This window comes from Babylonia areolata, chromosome 20, assembly GCF_041734735.1.
Source record: "Babylonia areolata isolate BAREFJ2019XMU chromosome 20, ASM4173473v1, whole genome shotgun sequence".
Lineage (NCBI taxonomy): Eukaryota > Metazoa > Mollusca > Gastropoda > Neogastropoda > Buccinidae > Babylonia > Babylonia areolata.
In genome coordinates, this window is record NC_134895.1 from 44,643,126 (window position 1) to 44,664,703 (window position 21,578).

General features: G+C 40.2%; 3 protein-coding genes across 3 annotated transcripts in view; 1 reads left to right on the top strand and 2 right to left on the bottom strand.

Annotated features, from left to right (window-relative positions):
• The window catches only part of LOC143295036 (asparagine synthetase domain-containing protein 1-like), a 32,766-nt gene extending 31,482 nt beyond the window's left edge, over positions 1–1,284 (bottom strand). Inside the window, exon 1 of the mRNA XM_076606577.1 lies at positions 1,168–1,284. The gene's annotated coding sequence lies outside the window, so the exon portion shown is untranslated. The remainder of the gene's footprint in view (positions 1–1,167) is intronic.
• A 73-nt stretch (positions 1,285–1,357) lies between these two features.
• LOC143295037 (kelch-like protein 24a) lies at positions 1,358–5,796 on the top strand. Its single transcript, XM_076606578.1, has 2 exons — positions 1,358–1,434; positions 3,036–5,796. Exon 2 carries the CDS (start codon positions 3,101–3,103, stop codon positions 4,805–4,807), a length of 1,707 nt encoding a protein of 568 aa, XP_076462693.1. The 5' UTR covers positions 1,358–1,434; positions 3,036–3,100; the 3' UTR covers positions 4,808–5,796.
• Positions 5,797–13,835: 8,039 nt separating this feature from the next.
• LOC143294623 (uncharacterized) lies at positions 13,836–21,488 on the bottom strand. Its single transcript, XM_076606000.1, has 4 exons — positions 20,315–21,488; positions 18,464–18,527; positions 15,616–16,335; positions 13,836–13,841 (listed from the first exon to the last, which is right to left on the bottom strand). Exons 3-4 carry the CDS (start codon positions 16,132–16,134, stop codon positions 13,836–13,838), a joined length of 525 nt encoding a protein of 174 aa, XP_076462115.1. The 5' UTR covers positions 16,135–16,335; positions 18,464–18,527; positions 20,315–21,488.
• Positions 21,489–21,578: the final 90 nt, after the last annotated feature.

The window sequence follows — 21,578 nt, forward strand, 5'->3', positions numbered from 1 at the left end:
GTGATTTGGTTGAGCTGGCACCCCGGGAAGGTACACTAGCGCAGACAAACAGAACTGTCTGCGGCCACCCAGAGAAACTACAGGTACCCTTCTCCCGCACTGACTCCCACAGGTACCCCTTCTTCCCTTCAGCTGTCCGCCTGTGGAACCAGATTCCAGATTATATAATTTGTATTTGTATTTATTTTTTTCACAACAGATTTCTCTGTGTGAAATTCAGGCTGCTCTCCCCAGGGAGAGCAGCGCCACCCATTAAAAAAAAAAAACATTAATGCATACAGTTTTATTTGTTTTTCCTATTGAAGTGGATTTTTTCTACAGAATTTTGCCAGGAACCACCCTTTTGTTGCCGTGGGTTATTTTATGTGTGCCAAGTGCATGCTGCACACAGGACCTCAGTTTCTCGTCTCATCAAAATAACTAATCTCAGCCATTTCCCTTCAGTCTTTTAAGATCAGGGCTGAGGCCTGGCTGTGAGCCTCAGACTCAGTATAGGTACAGGACAGGGTGGGTTGTTTTTTTTTTGTGTGTGTGTGTTTGTATTTTGTTGTTGTTTTACTGATGTTGTGTGGGGCCCACGTTCCCCTGGCTGAACTAGAGGGCTTAACAGTCACACACAGACATCAGTCACCTAGAGCGCACCCCCTATTGTGGATTGTTTCCCTGTGTAGGGATTACCACAGGATTATAGACAAGACAAGACTGTAATAAATATGTGGAAATGTCCGTATGGGTACTATTAATTACTATTCATCAGTAAAACTAAAAGCAGAGATTGGCAGATATGCGAGTCATCTGGAAAAAAAAAAGTTTTATCATTTTGAAACCAATCAATAAATAAAATAAAATAAAATCACGGCTGTACGTTTCTTTCTTCCTTCCATTCAGAAACTAAGAAAGTCTGCGTTAGTTGACGGCAACCACGAACTTTCACGGACTTTTCTGACAGTTTTAATGCAGTCATACACATTGCACTTTAGCCTTAGGGGGGTGCGATGTCCGACTTGCAAAATTTGAGGGTGGTCTTTGGATTACCCACCGAACGCTGACATGGCCAGTGGGATCTATATCTGGCGACGTGGTGGACTAGGGAAAATAAACTTCACTCTGACAAGTCTTAGTCTTAGCCACACCTGGCACCGTAAGGACGTAGCCTATCTCACTGACCCGTAGAGTGGACGTCGAACCCTCTGACCATTCAGCTATCGCACACGTGGGATATAAAATTCAAAACAATGCTATTTTAACCCAGCTCCAAGCCCTCCTGCACATGTGTGTCTATAGAGCGGAAGCGACATCAGTCAGCAGGGGTAGTAATTCTCATTACTAAGGAACTATAAACAGGAAGTGTTGCGCAGATCGGTGAAAAATTTTCCTCTCATCAAACTCGGAACCAAGAATAACTGTTGTGGAATGGATATAATTCATAATAAGGTATATTGTTTTATTCTTATGAATAGCAGATTGTTGCTGGTAACTTTTCTCCATCTGACATAACGCAGTTGATGCAACGATCGCGTTTGTATTTTCTGCGCAGACTGACTTGACGAGATAAACTGATCTCATCTAGGGGGATAAAATTATGAATGATCCGATCCGATCGCTTCCTCAGTATCGGCTTGAAGAATGGTAAAATAACCAGAAAAATGTCTTATCTTTGTGCAAACATAAGAAAGGTCGTTCATTTTTGTTGTTACAAATCAATTCCGGTTTCAGTATAATTTGTTACTTTCCAATTCTTTCAATTGCATGGAGAAACTGCTCTAGTACGTGGTGTATTCTATGATCGGCAGTATATTTGGGTATACATGTTCTTAGTTGCTGCTCTTAGTCTGTATGTCAGTGTTGCAGTAGACGATGTATTCCATAACAGTGTGTAAAATTGATGTCCTTTGATGAATCAGAACTCACACTACAATAGGTATAACGGCTGAGTCGCAAGGCTGTAGTCACGCAGATGTACTGGACTTTGTGTTCTATCTAAAGAGGTTGTGAAGCCTGTGGTTCAAATCCTAGGGGGATTTGCTTCATGGATGAAGGGGGGTTGGGGGCGGTCATTTTATGTCTACCACTTCCAGATCAACATTATTTGCATTGGTCTACCTGGCAGTATCCAATTCTTCCTACCCCCTTTTAATCTGTTACATGACCAACATAAATTTGCTGATGAATTCAGCCTTGGTTGGTTTTAGTATAATGGGTATTTCTGTCTTTCCATAGCATGTTAGTGTTAACTGTTGTTGTGAAGTTGTGAACACTACTCATTCCATCTTGAGCCAGTTGAGGGGAAAAATTGTGGATATTGCCATTGACTGTTGACATGACAGGTAAACCCATCATACTGTAGTTGTGGCCAGATTGCCTGCATGCCAGGTTAACCTACCATCTGACTTTCCTGAATTTTGCTTCAGCCAGAAAGAGAGATAGCATCACAGCTGAACTAGAAGGCTGTATTTTAATCATGAATCTTTTAAACACAGTCCTGATTTTTGGTGTGTGTGTGTGTGTATATATATATGGTATGATGTGTGATTTAAAACATTGAACAGCTGCCAGCCAAATCAGAGATCTTGTACACACATGGCTAACAATTCCAGCCTCATTGGTCAACTTCAGGCAAGCAAAGTGTGAACTCTCTCTCTCTCTCTCTCTCTCTCTCTCTCTCTCTCTCTCTCTCTCTCTCTCTCTCTCTCTCTCCCTCCCCCCCCCTCTCTCTCTCTGTGTCTCTTATAGTTATAGTCATATTATTTGTTGTTTTGGTCATATGCTCATGTGTTTGCACCTCCTCATGAGGGGCAATGGCCTGTACTTGAATGAATTATTCATATCTGTGTCTGTGTATCTCTCTATCTCTCTCTTTCTTTCTCTCTCTCTCTGTCTGTCTGTCTGTCTGTCTCTCTCTCTCTCTCTCTCTCTCTCTCTCTCTCTCTCTCTCTCTCTCTCTCAGGCCCTCTCTCTCTCTTTGTGTTTCTCACATTATAAATAAGTAAAATTGTTTTTTGCAGTTAAAATCATCTACTTGATTTTTGTTTCAGATGACCAAGCTGTTTCCACACAAGCAAGACACTTGAGAGCAGAGCGTCAGTCACTGTCCTTCATCATGGCCTGGAAGGGGAAGATTGCTGCGTCAGTGTTGGAGGGCATGCAGCGATGCTTTGCTCACGACGTCTTCACAGACATTGAGATTGAAGTGGACAATGAGGTCTTCAAATGTCACAAAGTGTTCCTGTGCGCCATCTCAGACTTCTTTCGGGCCATGTTCCTGTCCGGAATGAAAGAGAGCGTCAACAACAGAATCCAGCTATCTGGGCTTACCTCTTCCACCTTCAGAGATGTGCTGACCTTCTACTATGAGGGGGATGACCAGGTCATCACTCATGACACTGTGGAGGAGCTGCTCCGAGCGGCAGGTCTGTTGCAGCTGGAATGCCTGCAGGCGCGCTGTGAGGCTTACTACACAGATCACCTCTACCCGGAGAACGCTCTGGGAATCTGGAAGCTGGCTGCTTGTCTTGGCTGCAAGGAATTGGAGTTGGTTGCTCGTGCCTTCATTCTCCACCAGTTTGGTGCTGTCAGCCAGGAGGCGGAGTTCCTGACCCTGGAACTGGAGCCGCTGCTGGAACTGATAGGGGACAGTGACCTCAAAGTGAGCAGCGAAGACGTTGTGTGCACAGCAGCTGTCAAGTGGATCAAGCAGGACTTGGCCTGTCGTGGGCAGCACCTGGATGACATTGTCGGTCGGTTATGTTTGCACCTGCTGTCCTTCAACTGTTATTCCACCCTCCTTGCCTTCTCCAAGTTCACCTGTGCCTCTTGCTCCACCATGCTGCCCGAACATCCACGGCTTATCGCCCTGGCAGGGACGTCCTCGGAGCTGAAACTGGGTCGCCACAGTCGCAATTACGAGGAGATGCTGGTGGTGATGGGGGTCCACAAGTCCACCAAGATGTTGCCAGGGGTGCATGCCTACAGCTTTAACTCCTCCACATGGTACAAGCTCCAGCCATTGCCTTTTGATCCCGGCGTAGGGTATGCCACCTGTGTCCACAATAACCAGATCTACATCTCTGGGATCTCCCTGCGGAGAGGGTACATGCTCAAGTATGAAAGTGAGGACAACCTGTGGGTGGAGGTGTCTGAGATGCCAGATCGACGTCGCTATCACGAGTTGGTGGTCACCGGGGCTTCTGTTTACGCAGTTGGAGGATGCACCAAGCGTGATGGAGCCTCTGACGTGGTCATGTGCTACAGCATAGAGGAGGACAGTTGGAAGCCGGTCGGTCATCTGCAGCTGACTGTCTACTCCGCTTCTGCTACCATGGTTGACAATGTGATCCTGGTCTTCGGAGGTCGTGCCCAAGGTGGTGTGAGGAGGAAGGAGATTCAGGGCTACAACATTCGGACAAATGCATCCTTCGTCATCGGCAGGTTCTCCTTACCAGTGACAGAGAGCAAAGCTCTGACAGTGGGCAATGAGGCCTTCGTGGCTTTGACCAATGGCAACGTGGTGAGGGTGTCGGAAGATGGGGCCATCTACCCCCATGCCAACCTGCCCAACTTTGACCGCTACAACTTTGGGTTTGTGCACAGACTGGATGGCTTGCTGATTGTAGGAGGGGAGACCCGCTACCCATCAGGCTCCGGGCTGGGTCACTTCGAGGACTTCATCCAGCTGGAGACGGACAGCAGCAAAACCACCACTCTCAGCCACCAACTCTTTGCCTCGGCCAGCGCTGCCTGCTGCTGCATGGTAATCCTGCGCAGGAGTGCCTTGCCCAAACTGGCCCAGCAGTCACATAACTTGTAGTCCTCCCTCAGTGGCAGTTTAGTGGGTGGCTGGAAAGAGCACAGAGTCCTAAAAATATTGCTGAGAGTCCTGGGTTTGAATCTCGGTAACGGCGCCTGATGGGTAAAAGGTGGAGATTTTTCTGATCTCCCAGGTCTACATATATGCAGACCTGCTTGTGCCTGAGACCCCTTTGTGTGTATACATGTTTACGCAAGCAGAAGATCATGTGATCCATACATGTCAGCGTTTGGTGGGTTATGGAAACAAGAACATACCCAACATGCACACCCCCGGCACAGAGTATGGCTGCTGAGATGGCATGGTAAGAACAGTGATACATGTAAAAGCCAACTTATGTACATATGAGTGAACGTGGGAGTTGTAGCCCACAAACGAAGAAGAAGAAGAAAAGTATTGCACCCCTGTTGCCAGACCACAACCAAAGCTGGTAACTTATAGGCAACTGGAGAAAACCAGATTGAATCTATTAATGATTACAAGTAGTTTGGGGTTTGATTTGTTTTTGTTTTTGTTTGGGTTTTTTTTTTGGGGGGGGGTTATTTTGTATATATGTATATATCAAACAAAATGTAAATGATCAAATCAAACAAAAACTGAATTATTCACTAATTCACTATATACCAGGAGTTGGTGGTGGCTGTGATAAAGAAAAATATTTACTTCGGTTTTTTTTTGTTTTTGTTTTTTTGCTTTTTTGGTGTGTTTTTTTCTCTTTTGATTAAACTCTTTTATTTGTTTGCCTGTTATTCATTTTTGGTTTCAGTCAGTGTTGATCTCCATTTTTTTTTTTTTTTTTCTTTTTTTTTTTTTTTTTTTTAACTGTACAGTGTTGTCTACTCTTAATGATTAAAAAAACTTCTGTTTTTTGTTTTTTTTAGTTTCTACACCTGAACAGTCCAAAATTGGAATGTCTCGTGGTCTGTTTCAAACAAACATTGTGAATTTGGAATCAGAGGTTTAGGAATAAAATATTTTGAACTGGATACTGTGGCACTGCAATTACATTATAAAGATAGGCTGGTAAAGTTATCATTCACCTCTTTACTGTCATACATAATATTTGAATGATAACTTTACCAGCTTATCTTTATATATATATATATATATATATATATATATATATATAATCATGATGACATCATACATTGGCATTTCATGTTAGTACTTCGCAATCACAGTGCTTATAAGTATTAAGATATGTTTTGTCAATAATTAGAGGATTTTTTTTTCTATCACTAACCCCCTGAAATTCGGCATCTGTGGTGAAAAGTAGGGGAGAAAACCTGCTTTGCATGTATAGCAGACTGTGTAAGCTTCCAGGCTCTTTGACGTTATCAGGTTTTGTGTTCGTTTCATAGATCATGAACTGATGGAACTTTTGTCATTTACAGCCTCGTTTGTGTTCTCCTCACATAAAGTTTGACTTTTATTTTATTGTGTTTATTTATTGTTTAGGAAATTAACTGGTTTAAAACTGAGCCAGTATACGAAAAAAAATATTTGAATTTCATCTCATCTGTATGAGTGCTTTGGTAGTCATCTTTCACCTGCTCCATATATTGGTTTTATAATTAAAACTAAACGAAAAAAACAAAAGAACTTGCATTATTAAATATTGTGAGGTATATTGTATGGAAATAAAATTGTTCCAGTGAAAACTTTACAATAGTTTAATCTAAAAAGAAAAGTTTATAAGTTTGCTGGATGTGAAAATGCCAGAATTTAAAATAAATTTCAAAATACTTTAAAATGAAATGTCACTGTTATTTGCATTAACACTCTGTAATTAATGTGAACCAATAAGTGTCTGGAGAGCAGAGCAGAGCATCCCACCACATTAGAATTGAAATTCCAAACTTTTGTGGATGCTGTTCTCTGTCAGTCTTACGCTCTCTGCATTGTCATTTGGATGAGATGATAAACCTATCCCCCATGTGCAGCATGCACTTAGCACACATAAAAGAACCCATGGCAACAAAAAGGGGAACATTCTGCAGAAAAATCCACTTCAATCGGAAAACAAATAAAGTTGCAGGCAGAAATTTTTATTTTATTTATTTATTTATTTATTTATTAAATGGCCGGCACTCTCAGTGTAGCAACACACTCTCCATGGGGAGAGCAGCCCGAATTTTACACAGAGAAAAATCTGTTGTGGCAAAATAGAGTGTCATTACAATACAATACAATACAATACAATACTCCATCAGCAATGGGTTCGGGCAAAATAGAGTGTCATTACAATACAATACAATACAATACTCCATCAGCAATGGGTTCGCTATGTGCCACAGGAGTGACTGGATATATTTGCGTTCTGCATGTTGCTTGTGATGCTTCTTGTAGGTATGACGTTTGTCACACACATGCATTTGATGAGTGTGAGTTTTAGGAAGGTGAGGATATGCATGTATGAACATTTTACAGCAGTGCAGGCTATAAATTGTATTTGTCTTCTGTGCTTTTCAGTTAGAAACAAAGTTTATTCTGACTGTTGTGCTTGAGATAAGTGAGTCATGACTGTGTGCTGTGTAGTATTAAGACGACCAAATATTTCTTTAAGTTCTGAATGATTTTTATTTAAGTCAAAGGTTAGCAAGTCTAAATGACAGGTGTGATTTTCCCACCCATTTCCATTTTTGTATTCTGTGGAAATGATATTTTCTTTGGATACTGTACCAATTTACAATATGAAAGATACCAGCAAGTGTGCCATTTATAATATAAAATATACCGAATTTGTAGTAATATGTGATGAAGATTTTTTAAGAGTTTCTGTCTTTTCCTTCGATCAGTCACAGTTTGAAAACAGGGCATGTCAGAATCAAGATTTGGGGGTGAAATTGAAGTTGAAAAAAAAATGGCATTTCTCTCCACAGAAACAACAAACGTCTTATTTGTGAAACATGGACTTTACAATTAATTTCTCTATACATAGCAGGAAAGAAACACAATAAAAACATGATCACAATTTGTTGTGAATATTTGACTTTGTGAAGAGGACTCCAGAGCAGAAGTTAAAATAATGTTTGCCAAATTGTTATGATGATGCAATCAGCACATACACAGCAGTTGCTGAGTTAGCATTTGATCCATTCTGAAATCATTTGAAATCACATCATTTCAAATAGCTTGTCATCACAATATCCATTTGCTTTTGAGCACTCCAGTTTTGCTCAGAATTTAGCTCAAATCAATCAATGATTAAAAAGAAAGAATGGAGAATGTATTCTGTATATGCTGTTTTCTCGCTCTGTCTGTCTGTCTCTGTTTCTCTCTCTCTCTCTCCCTGTCTCCCCATCTTGTGCAGAGAGCCAATCACATTATTTGTTCTTGTTATCACAGTAAAACAATAGTTCTGGTCTGCAAAATGATACATAAGGTCTGAAATGAAACAAAGCTGAAAGCAGTGTTTTTTGTGTGTGTTTTTTTTGTGTTTTTTTTTTGTTGTTGTTGTTGTTGTTTTTTTTTGTGTGTGTGTGGATAGGGGGATGATTGGAGAAGGAGTTGGAGATAGTGGGACGGTGGACAGAAAGAGAAAGAGAGGGAGAAGATCGTTGGAGTTTTAACGACCTATTGGCGCCTACACCCTTAAGGTCAAGAGGGAGAAAACTTCAACCAGTCTTTATATATCCCCAAGACTTCTGTCTGTGTTGTGCAATGCGTTGACTAGTTTGTAAGATGCCTTACAACTCTGGTTCAATCTGCTATTTGTGATACACACACACACACACACACACACACACACACACACTCACACACTCACACACATATATATTAATTCACTGGTTGGACTGCGGACAAGATGTTTTACTTTTGGGTGCTGAATTTTATGTCTGAGATGTAAACGAGCATATTTTTATGCAAATCTTAGTTTGAATGTGATTATCTACTGTTTGGTTTTACTTTAGCATGCTACATTTTATGTCTGAGATGTATGTGTGTATAAAGGCATGTCTCAGTTGTATGTGATTATTGAATGGTGCACTTTGTTCATAATGTGTGCATTGCATTTTATTTTACATCATCTGTTTAATTCCCTTTTGGTTTTATTCATTTTAATTTTTAAAATGTAGAAGTAAGTGTATTGTGTTTCAGTTTGTCCAGTGAAGAATTTTGTGGAAAGCTTGATATTGCTATTAATTTAATGACCGGATGTAAACAACGCTTTGAACATATTTTATGAATGCATTGAGGAATGTGCTGAATTTATGAAAAAAAAAGTATATCTGTTGGTAGTCGAAAAAAAGAACATGACACAGATTTAATCATGAGTGTACCTGCCAAAAGGAGTGTTAAAAAGAGTTATTGAGAATGAATTGAAGGTTGAAGACCAACAGAAAACAAGAAATATACAACAAAAGAAGAAATACTGTTAGCTTTTACTAAAAATTTAGAAAACTTAAAAGTAGAAAAAGAGCTGGTCTGGATGGTATCATAAGTGAATTACAATGTGGAAAAAAAGGAAAAGAAAATAGATTCAAACAATAAAGTAGTGGAGTTTTTCTTAAAATCATTAAATACGCTTTGATAATGGAGAGTTTCCCCTAAACTGGAATGAGCTAGTTACGCCACTCTTTAAGAAAGGGAACATTCACAATCCCAGCATATCAAGGTATGTCTTTGCAATGTAAGCACTATAAAGCAGTAAATTGTTTGGATTATTAATCGTCAGTAGTAGATTACAAGAGTGAGTAGAGGAAAATAAAACTATAATAATCCCCAACCCCAACCCCAACCCCATTACATCCCACTGTACAAACATTATATATACAGAATAAGTCACTGACCTTTCTTTTTCTAAATGTTGAATGGTAGATCTAAATTCACGGCCTTTATTTTTGTTCACTGCAAAGTATTAGGGATTTGTGACTGGATTTGACCTTTGACAATTTGATAAATAAAGATTAATAGGTTAGTAAGAATACTGACTTATTGTATGGCCAGTTTCTTGTACAATCATTCTTTATATTAAATGTCTGGTCAGACATTTGACATGAATTGTGTATACATATACTCTGCGAGACTTTTGACTGAATTTTGGATCTATTAGTAAACTTGATTCATTGTTGAGCCAAATATTTGACCTGAACTTTGAACTGAAGTGAATATTGCAAGGATTACAGACCCATTGATGAGACTCTAGACTTAAATTGTTTCAAGATTTCAACATTTTTGGCATCATGAAGTCTTTGGCTGGGGTATATGAAGCAGGAAAATTTGGTATTATAAGTAACATTCTTTGGTTGTCTGAACAAAGTGCTGGTCTGTATGTATTTACAGCCTTGTGTTTGGAGATACTTTCACAGTGCAACAGGATTATGTGTTAGGTCAACTGTCAAGAATCTGCCATCCCCCACCCCACCCCTCCCCTCTTCACCACCCTTCAGATACAGTGCAGCATGTAAGGATCAGTCAGCAGTTTGTGACATTTTGGTGATTTCCAAGTTTCACTGCACACAGAAACTGAAATGTATTCTGGAGAATTATGGGTCAGACCTATAACCTGAAGACACTGTGCAAACACCCATTTTTTCAACTCATGACTGCAGACGTCATGAAGAACTATTATCAATATCAGTTATGCCTCTCCTTCACTCTTAACATATACAAGGGGCGAAGATGCTGGTAACATTTCTCTGAATCAATTACCTGGAGTGTTTGTGTGAAAGAATCCTTCACAAAGCTAGATCTCATAGTAGGTTCTATAGTTTTATCAGCAGACTTGTTTTTAGCTTTTTTTTAATGACAATAAATTTAATTCATAAATTTCTTCTTTTTAAAAAAAAAATTGAATCTCATTACATCTTTAATCAGTAAGGAAGCCGTTTATTATTTTTCTTTGAAATTAATTGTTTTGGCAGTTGCTTTTGTTACCACAGACAACACATGATTATGTGTTGTTCTTGTGTTTTATCGTTTCACATCACTTTGTGTTGACCACTTTTTCTTGTGCCACCCCTTGTGTTTTATCGTTTCACATCACTTTGTGTTGACCACTTTTTCTTGTGCCACCCCTTGTGTTTTATCGTTTCACATCACTTTGTGTTGACCACTTTTTCTTGTGCCACCTCTTGTGTTTTATCGTTTCACATCACTTTGTGTTGACCACTTTTCCTTGTGCCACCCCTTGTGTTTTATCGTTTCACATCACTTTGTGTTGACCACTTTTTGTGTTTTATTGTTTCACATCACTTTGTGTTGACCACTTTTTCTTGTGCCACCCCTTATCATTTTACATCACTTTGTGTTGACCACTTTTTCTTGTGTCACCCTTTGTGTTTTATCGTTTCACATCACTTTGTGTTGACCACTTTTTCTAGTGCCATCCCCTTGTGTTTTATCGTTTCACATCACTTTGTGTTGACCACTTTTTCTTGTGCCATCCCCTGCTGCGTCTAGTCCCTCAGTCTGTGTTTGGGTACTGAAATGGAACGGAACAGGAACAGACTGTGATGCAGTGTGTTCAGTTCAGACATTATGCTGATCACCGTGTACATAGCGTGTTGTGTGCTACTAAGCATTACCTTTGGCGCAAAATAAATTATTGTTATTATTATTATGGTGGCATCTTTGAGCAAGTCAAATTGTTCATGTATTACAAGCCAGTGTTACAGAGACAGTCTTGTGACAGCTCCTGCACTGTGTACATATATTCAAAGTAGGTGAGACTACAAAGATTTCTGTGATGCATATATATATATATATATATATATATATATATATATATATATATATATATATATATATATATATATATTCCTTTTCTTCTCTTTTTATCTCCTCCCATATTATGATGGTAATCCAGTTCTTATGGCAGGTGAGAATATTTAATGAACCCATATATTAATTATTTGATAATTTTGATTTGGCATGATTGTCACCCCTGTGGATTATGCCTCATGATCAGTCAGTGAAATCCTGAATCTCCAATTGTGGGTTTTGGGTTGGGATGCCAGTGTCTATAAGATAGACAATGATTGTTTTCTTTCTTTCAGAAAGTGTGTGCCCCAAATCAGGTTGCATAGATTGTTTTCAACTTTCTCTCTCTCTCTCTCTCTCTCTCTCTCTCTCTCTCTTTTTTTTTTTTTTTTTTTTTTTTTTTAATAAACAGTATGTATGGATCTTTCCACATGCTCTGACATCTGCTTGAGACTGAACTGAACTGAACTGTAATAAAACTGTTTTGCTTGCATCAATTTGGGTAAATTTTCTTCTTTCCTCTGCCTGTGCTCTTTTGAAGTTCAGAGATATTGGATGTTCTTGATGTTTGTTATCAGTCTAACTTCTTATGTGCCACTTTCTTGATTGTGCACGTGTGTGTGTGTGTGTGTGTGTGTGTGTGTGTTGATATGGTTTCAGTTTATTGAGATGACTCGTCACCTGTGATAGAACTGCATTCATTGACTCTACAAGTTACCAGTGTGATTCTCAGTTTTGACACATTGTTTGGTCTTGAATATAATTATGTAACTGCTTTTGTGCGTTTGCTTTATCCTGTGGCATATGTTTGTGCTTGCAGACAGTTTGGTGAGTTAAGTCTTTGTGGAGTCAGGTAGGACTTGTAGGACACATGAAAGTTTGTGAAGAAAATGGAGGAATAGAAATGATTTCGACGGGCGCAATAGCCGAGTGGTTAAAGCGATGGACTTTCAATCTGAGGGTCCCGGGTTCGAATCACGGTGACAGCACCTGGTGGGTAAAGGGTGGAGATTTTTACAATCTCCCAGGTCAACATATGTGCAGACCTGCTAGTGCCTGAACCCCCTTCGTGTGTAAACGCATGCAGAAGATCAAATACGCACGTTAAAGATCCTGTAATCCATGTCAGCGTTCGGTGGGTTATGGAAACAAAAACATACCCAGCATGCACACCTCCGAAAATGGAGCATGGCTGCCTACATGGCGGGGTAAAAACAGTCATGCACGTAAAAGCCCACTCGTGTATATGCGAGTGTACGTGGGAGTTGCAGCCCACGAAAGCAGAAGAAGAAGAAGAAATGATTTCAAGACACTGCATCGTATGTTTTATGTTGGATTGAAGCACTAGTTTCAAGGGAAACAATGCTGTCTTGATACCACATGCCCTGATTGTCAAGAGAATCATTATTACCATGTTTTTTATTCACCTGTTTCACCTCGTGTTGTTACTGCCACGCAGACAAACAAGGTTACAAAATTAGGTTCCCTTTTTTTCTTCTTCTGTTTTTTTTCTCAGAGAAATCAGTCCAAAAATAATGACAGAAAACCAGCAAACTGTACATGACTTTGTCATCATATTAGTTTTGATGCTGATGTCACCTCAAAACTCCAAAGTGAAATGAACAATTAGTAATAGCATACTTGTGAAAACAAGCCACTGAAAAAAATATAGATAGATAGACAGATAGATAGACAGATATTTCTGGAATGGATACTGTGCTGAAATGAAGCAAAACAGAAGGAACAAAAGTCTCCATTGTGCACTTCATACACCCTCCCTGCCCTGCCCCCCTCACTCCCCCTCTTCCCCGCACCCCCCTTTCAATCACAATGACTGTCTGCATTCCTCTGGGGCAACAGGTAAATTAATAGATGGTTATTTATTGATTTACCATTCTCTTTATTTATTTAGTGGCATTACAATTGGTGAATTATGTTTTAGTGGTCTTTATCTAATGTCTTGGTGCAAATTTTACTTCATCATTTTTACCCCTTTGTGTGTGTTTGTGTGTGTGTGTGTGTGTGTGTGTGTGTGTGTAAATTAATAGATGGTTATTTATTGATTTACCATTCTCTTTATTTATTTAGTGGCATTACAATTGGTGAATTATGTTTTAGTGGTCTTTATCAAATGTCTTGTGCAAATTTTACTTCATCATTTTTACCCCTTTGTGTGTGTGTGTGTGTGTGTGTGTGTGTGTGTGTGTGTGTGTGAAAAATCATTACATACCATACTGAACACAAAAAAAATTAAATTGTGTGTGTTGGGGAGAGGAATCACAAATTACCATTCTCAATGCTTGTTCATATGAAACCAGTGGAACTATTCCTGTAAATTTTCATTAAAGCTCACAGTACACAAAATCATGTTTGTTGAGTCAGTGTGTGTGTATTTACAAGAGTGTGTGTGTGTGTGTAAAACAAAGTATGGCTGCATACATGGCAAGGTGAATAAACAAAATGGTCATGCACATAAAATTTTACATGTCTGTATGAGTGTGTGTGTGTGTGTGTGTGTGACTGAAACCTGATTCAGTTTCATTTTCAGTTTCAGTAGCTCAAGGAGGCATCGCTGCGTTCGGACAAATCCATATACGCTACACCACATCTGCCAAGCAGATGCCTGACTAGCAGCGTAACCCAACGCACTTAGGCCTTGAGAAAAGAAAAAAAAAGGGTGAATAAATAATAGATAAATACATAAAAAGAACTACTACTACTGATAATAATAATATGTATAAGGCACAAAAACTTGATGAAGTCAACTAGAAGCGTACATAAATAAATAAATAAATAATAAATAAAAAAAATATTAAAAAAAACCCTGATTGAATGATACAGGATACAAATGATGAACATCCAGTGGCAGCTGTTAGTCGATTCTTCCCCAGGTAGGCAACCTGTTGTGAAAATGACTGCGTGTTTGTAAAGCGCTATTTTGGTCTCCGATGGAGGATAGACGGAATATAAGTACCCATAGTTATCATCGTCATCACCGTACTCATTCTGAGTCCCTCAATCACAGCTGTATCCACTGTGACAGCCTCACGTTACCCCTGACTGGATTTTATGTTGGTCACTCTACGCTAGCTTCAAATGACCTGTGGCTAGTCAAAAAAGGTGTAATCCAAATTATAAAATCACTCAGGAGACTACGGTCGACGGACTGATGCACAGCTTTTCTGGAAACTTTTCGACACACAAACTGAACCAGTTTTGAATTATGGAGCAGAAATATGGGGACTTACGACAAATATTAAAAAGGAAAGAGTACATACTTTTGCAATGAAGCGTTTTCTTTGTGTCCCATTACATTCATCAAACACTATAATGTATGGCGAAACTGGCAGGTACCCATTGCATATTAAATCAATTGTAAAATGCATGAAATATTGGCTCAAACTTACCAGACTGCCAGTATCACGACTATGTAGGCAAGCATACGAGATGATGCTGCTGCAAGAGGAGAAGGGCAAACAGAACTGGGTATTCCACATCAAGAAAACACTAACGGAACATGGATTCTGTCTGATTTGGATATGCCAATGAGTAGGGAACGAGAGCGGCTTGAGACCTGCCCAATGTGTGGCGAAGGCCCAGAAGATGAAACCATTTCATATTCTTCTTCTTCTTTTATACAACCAACATCATTATACTGATGGTTCTGTTGTAGTTTGGGGAGGTTGCTGAGGATTGCGCTGTTGTGAGGATTGGATATGAATAAATAAATAAATAAATAATTTTTTGCGACCTGGCCAGCCAGTGTACGTTCATGGGGGGTGATTTTGGGGTGTATGGGTGGTTAGAAGGAGGGGGGGAATGGGGGGTTGGGGGGGGATTCACTTTTAGAGATGAGAGGCCAGTCTGGACTTGAAGCAGTCCAGTGACTCGGCTGTCACAACTTCCTGAGGCAGCTTGTTCCATTCTGGTATGGTCCTTGGGAAGAATGCCATCTGCCTGTACAGTGTTGTGCAGGAGGGAATGTCGTAGCTCAGGCTGTTGTTCGTTCTGCAGCTCAGCCTGCTCTTAGATGGCTTGGGCAGGTACTTGGAGTTGATGGAGATGATACCATGGTGGAATCTGTAGAACATCTCCAAGCGGGCTTTCTTGCGGCGCTGTTGTAGGGGAGGCCAATTGAGTGAATCGAGGATGGAGTCCACGCATGATGTTTGGCGGTGGCGATTTGAGACCCATCTTGCTGCTCTTCGTTGGATCTTCTCGAGGGCCTCAACCTCGTTTCCAGTGTAGGGATCCCAGACGGTGGCTGCATACTCCAGAAGTGGGCGGACAAGGGATTTGTACGCAGTTTCCTTTGTCTTCTTGTTGCCGATCTTGAGGTTGCGCCGGACGAAGCCTAGGGTCTTGCTGGCTTTCTTGGTGATGGAGTCAATGTGGGATTCCCACTGCATATTGTCCTGAATGTTGACGCCCAGGTACTTAGTGGTGCTGACGTTTTCAATCTTCTGACCATGCAGCTCATACGCAGGGGCGGTCTTGTCCCTTTTCCGGGAAACTCTCAGCGTTGAGCACTTCTGTGGATGGAACTCCATGGACCACTTCTCCTCCCAGGTGGTAAGGGAGTGTAGATCTTCTTGCAGCACTTGCTCGTCCTTTTCCTTCATGATGGTCTTGCTGCACAGGGTGTCATCGGCAAATAGGCGGATCTTCGACTTGATGCCATCAGGGAGGTCATTTATGTATAGAAGAAAGAGACTCGGCCCTAGAACCGAGCCTTGAGGGACGCCAGATTCCACGGGTAGAAGGTCGGATCTTGTTCCTTCCACTACCACAGCCTGCTGTCTGTCCTTGAGGAAGTCCTTGTACTGTAAAAGACACGAATAACTGCGAAAAAACTGTACCCTTTTTACAATACTGCTCCAGCGTAGAGAAAAGATTTGTTCGGCATACTGATGACAGAAAATGAAGATATGATACTCTCACTAGCAAAACATGTATCCGAGGCAGTAAATATACGTAAAACGTCTACTATCAGTCCAAATGCTCATTAATCAACTAAAAACTTAGTATGGGTTCTATGAGGGAAATAAAAGGCATAGACAAAGAGGAAGGGTTACATTTGGATAGTCAATTTCGACAATTATATATTTATGATATGTTCGTATTGATATGACGAGTTTCGGTGTTACAGGCTTAAATAATTATTACATGTTTTATAATGTACTTTGTTATGTGTTCGTATTGATATGATGAGTGTCGATGTCACATGCTTAAATAATTATTATACTGTTCAAACCTTGGAGATGAACGACTGGGGGAAGGCGCAGTACCCGCCTGCCACATGGACTTTTAAAGCGAATGACAGAGTATCAAAGTGCCGCTTATCCCTTAGTAGTTTAGTTTGCTTTGGTTATGCTTTTCCTTTGTGTTCCATTTATTTGTTTTGCACCATTTTTGTTCTGATTCGTACCTACTGTGTCACTAGAACTTTACAGCGAAGGGCATTATACATTTCAGTGCTCAGTGTTCTCTCTCTCTCTCTCTCTCTTTGTCTATTCCTTCTGTCAGTTTCTCTCTCTCCTCCTCCTCTTCTCTCTCTCTCTCTCTCTCTCTCTTTCCGTATCTCATTTTCTGTTTCTCTGTCTCTCTGGCCCCATCTCTGCCACTCACTCTCTCTCTACCTTTCATTCTCTTTCTCTTCCCTCTGTCACTCTCTCATTCTGCCCCCTCTCTCTGCCGCTGTCTCTCTTCTCTCTCTCTATTTTTCTCTCTTTTTTTTTCTGTTCGACTTTGTTTCATTGTTTTCACCATTATTGTTCTGATTTGTACCCCCATGTCACTAGTTGTAGTGAGCTGTACAGCTACTGACATTAAATATTTCAGTGTTCTGCCGGTGTGTGTGTGTGTGTGTGTGTGTGTGTGTGTGTGTGTGTGTGGCGGGGGGTGAGGGGGGTGTTGGTATGTGTGCGCACGCGCTTTAATATGACTGCGTGGATCTGTATGTGTGTGTGTGTGCGCGCGCGTGCGTGAGTGCGCGCGCGTGTGTGCGTGTGTGTTGTATTTGAAAAAAAAAAACAATAAAAAGAAACGAAAACATTATGAACAATTGTATTTGTATTTCTTTTTATCACAACACATTTCTCTCTGTGAAATTCGGGCTGCTCTCCCCAGTGAGAGCGCGTCGCTAAACTACAGCGCCACCCTTTTTTTTTTTTTTTTTTTTTTCCTACCGAAGTGGATTTTTCTACAGAATTTTGCCAGGAACAACCCTTTTGTTGCCGTGGGTTCTTTTACGTGTGCTAAGTGTATGCTGCACACGGGACCTCGGTTTTTTGTTTCATCCGAATGACTAGCGTCCAGACCATCACTCAAGGTCTCGTGGAGGGGGAGAAAATATCCGGCGGCGGCTGAGCCGTGATTCGAACCAGCGCGCTCAGATTCTCTCGCTTCCTAATGCGGACGCATTACCTCTAGGCCATCAATCCATAGAAACACGCATAACCCACCCTCCCAAACCATCTGCGTTTAACCCTTTCACCGCCAAGCTCGCATTTATGCACAGGCGTGGTAGAGGACACATGTCACTGAAAGTTGACCATTCATTGGTCTGTTATCCATGAAACTACTGCTCTTAATGTTCGGTGGTAGGATAGGCCATATTTTCTATACATCGCAGGGAGAATTCCCAGCTATTCTTAGCCACTGTCTTTTCTGTGTTTATACCACAAGGGAATTTTGTACTCTAAATTGACTGGCGGTGAAAGGGTTAAGCATGTGACATCGACGCTCATCAATCAATACGAAGACATAACAAAGTACATTATAAAACAATTGAATTGCTGATTGTTTATTTGGGTGTGCGCATGTGTTACATGCAGGTTTTCTTTTCCTATGGTTCCACGGTGTTTGTTTACATGGTCGGTGGTACTCACGATGTGATCATGATCGCGCAGTGGTGTGCGCTCGATTATGCACATCGTGTGACATTTTTACCTTCTCGTTTGTCCCTCCAGTCACTCACGGAGGCGTCATAGCGTTCGAACAAATCCATTTTTCGCTGCACACACACACACACACACACACACACACACACACACACACACACACACACACACACACACAGACATAATTCAATTGAATAAATTTTATTTTCTGAGGGTAATACAGTAAGCAAAAATAATGTGTGTGTTTTTTTCATGCAGCCCTCGAAGGGGAAACATTAACATGAACATGGCGGTGAGAGAGATGGATAGACAGATAGACAGATTAAATAGATTGCATTTGTCCCATTGCACTCACCATGCCTAGATCATTCGCCTCCAGTCATTCTTGTTATCATGTTATCATGTCAAACACACACACACACACACACACACACACAAATTTTCACCTCTTGAATGTTCTGTGAAATCTCCGATTTTCGTGGGTGTCTTTCTTATAATAATAATAATAATAATAATAATAATAATAATAATAATAATAATCTTGTAATAATAACAATATTAGTATCAATAATAATAATAATAATAATAGGCTAACAATAATGCCAATAATAATAACAACAACAACAACAACAACAATAATGATAATGATAACAATAACAATACTAAAAACAGAAATGGAAATTCAAGGATTTGTTCCTTGTTTCGATTATTATCTTGGATGCACTCTTTCATGCCCGCCGATTTCACCCCACGAAGTCATACGCACCTATTGGCCTGTGTTTGTTGTTCTATGTTTGTTGTATTTTCGGATGGGTGATCCGTGTAATTCACAGTGGAAAAGAATCACATTGAGAAATCTTTACAAAGGTGGTAAATGTCTCATGTAAAAGTCAAAACTGGTGATATGATTTTGATTGATGTCACTGATTCATTAATGAGAATTAAATGAGTGGGAAAAAATAATTGAGTTACCTTACCCCACTCCAGCATCCAACATACACACGCTCTCTTACGCACGCACACAGTCCGGGCTTGTGTACAAACACATGCATACACACTCGAAAAATAGGACTGAATCAAGAAAATGTCAAGCCATTAGAACGTCTGTCATTCATTCTTCTTCTTCTTTTTTTTTCCAATATAAACATGCATATATTTTCCCTAAATGTTTCTAGCAAAGGTTAAATACGTGCAGGTCGTTATTGAGAAGGACTTAAACTATCATCAGATTCCACCTTTTATTCCATGAACACAACACTCGCACATTCACAGACACATCCCCCCCCCCACCCCCCCTCACACACACACACAAAAGCAACGGGTTTTTCTTCCCATAAAGGTACATAACTAAAAACAACAAATCACCATAGTTGATCTCCATCATTTAGACATCCGAATATACATATTTTTGGTTATATATATATCTTAACAAGGCTACTATCCCAAAAGTATAATGCGGTAGGGAAAAGAAAAGCAGGAAAAAAAAAAAGAATTCTTCAAGCCTTTGATCAAACGGTATAGAAAAGGAATATATATGCCATTATACAATTAAACCCATATGCAGTTGACAACTGAAAATGGCACTGAAAAAAGATTGTTTGTTCGTTCTTTAGTTTAACGTCTTTTCACTGTAAGTGATATTAGACGAACTGAAAAAAGAAAAAAAAAAAACAATGAATATGATGTATTCTTGAATATGTCAGATAAAAAGCGAACATTTGTTGTATCAGCTTAAAATGACAAGGCGCACGTACATATTTTCTTAAATCTTTGCAAACACACATGTTAAAATGTAGACACTCAACGCCACATAAGGGATGGGGTAGGGAATGCACGAGTTATAATTATTTTCGTGCCAAGGAAATTTTCTTGAGCAATTCGTCAGTGAGTCAACCGTTACCGAATAAAACAAGCAGTCCAGTTTCAGCTTCAGTAGCTCAAGGAGGTGTCACAGCGTTCGGACAAATCCATATACGCTTCACCACATCTGCCAAGCAGATGCCTGACCAGCAGCGTAACCCAACGCGCTTAGTCAGGCCTTGAGAAGAAAAAAAGAAAAAGAAAAAAAAAAGAGTGAATAATAGATAAATACATAAAGGAACTACTACTACTAATAATAATATGTATAAGGCGCAAAAACTTAATGAAGTCAACTATAAGTGTACATAAATAAATAAATAAATAATATTTAAAAAAACCCAAAAAACAGTATTTATATCATTGTATTTATGGCTTGTTTTCTACAGCTTTACTAAGCTACGTGACGTTTTATGATTTAATTCTTTAAGAAAACCATTGACATGTGGATATGTTTACTGATTTTTACGCTGCAGATGCTGTAAAGCCATACTGAGTGAGCAACTCTTATTACAGAGTTTACATCGAATATTTTTTTTTACAACCAGCAAGTTCAGAATAAAGAGAATAACTTGGAACTAAGTTCATCGTGAATAGATGGTGTAGAAGACACAGGCTTTTAAAGTTGTTGTTTTTTTCCCAGGGTGGGGTGGGGGTGGGGGGTTACATTGATAAAAGAATATGGCTATTACACTAGTCTTGAGTACATCTACAACTACGGGAATCCATTCAAGCTTGATATCTACTTGGCAAGGCTATACTTTTACACCTTTCAAAATCTGCTCTGGCGATCAGAGGGCTTGCTAGACATGAATACATGTGATGCTCTTCCGGCTGAGACAAACAACTGTCTGTTGTGTTGGTCAGGGTGACCCAGAACTTCACCCCTCTTCAGACAGTCATGACTTCACCCCTAGCTCTTCAAACAGCCAAGACTTCACCGCTAGCTCTTCAAACAGCCATGACTTCACCCCTCTTCAAACAGCCTGGACTTCATGCCTAGCTCTTTAGACAGCCATGACTTCACCCCTCTTCAAACAGCCTGGACTTCATGTCTAGCTCTTTAGACAGCCATGACTTCACCCCTCTTCAAACAGCCTGGACGTAATGCCTAGCTTTTCAAACAGCCATGACTTCACCCCTCTTCAAACAGCCTGGACTTCATGTCTAGCTCTTTAGACAGCCATGACCACCCCTCTTCAAACAGCCTGGTCATACAGCCTGGACGTAATGCCTAGCTTTTCAAACAGCCATGACTTCACCCCTCTTCAAACAGCCTGGACTTCATGTCTAGCTCTTTAGACAGC

Excerpts from the sequence above, each read along its gene's own strand:
- LOC143295037 (XM_076606578.1), top strand. The coding sequence starts at position 3,101 with ATGGCCTGGAAGGGGAAGATTGCTGCGTCAGTGTTGGAGGGCATGCAG.
- LOC143294623 (XM_076606000.1), bottom strand. The coding sequence starts at position 16,134 with ATGAAGGAAAAGGACGAGCAAGTGCTGCAAGAAGATCTACACTCCCTT.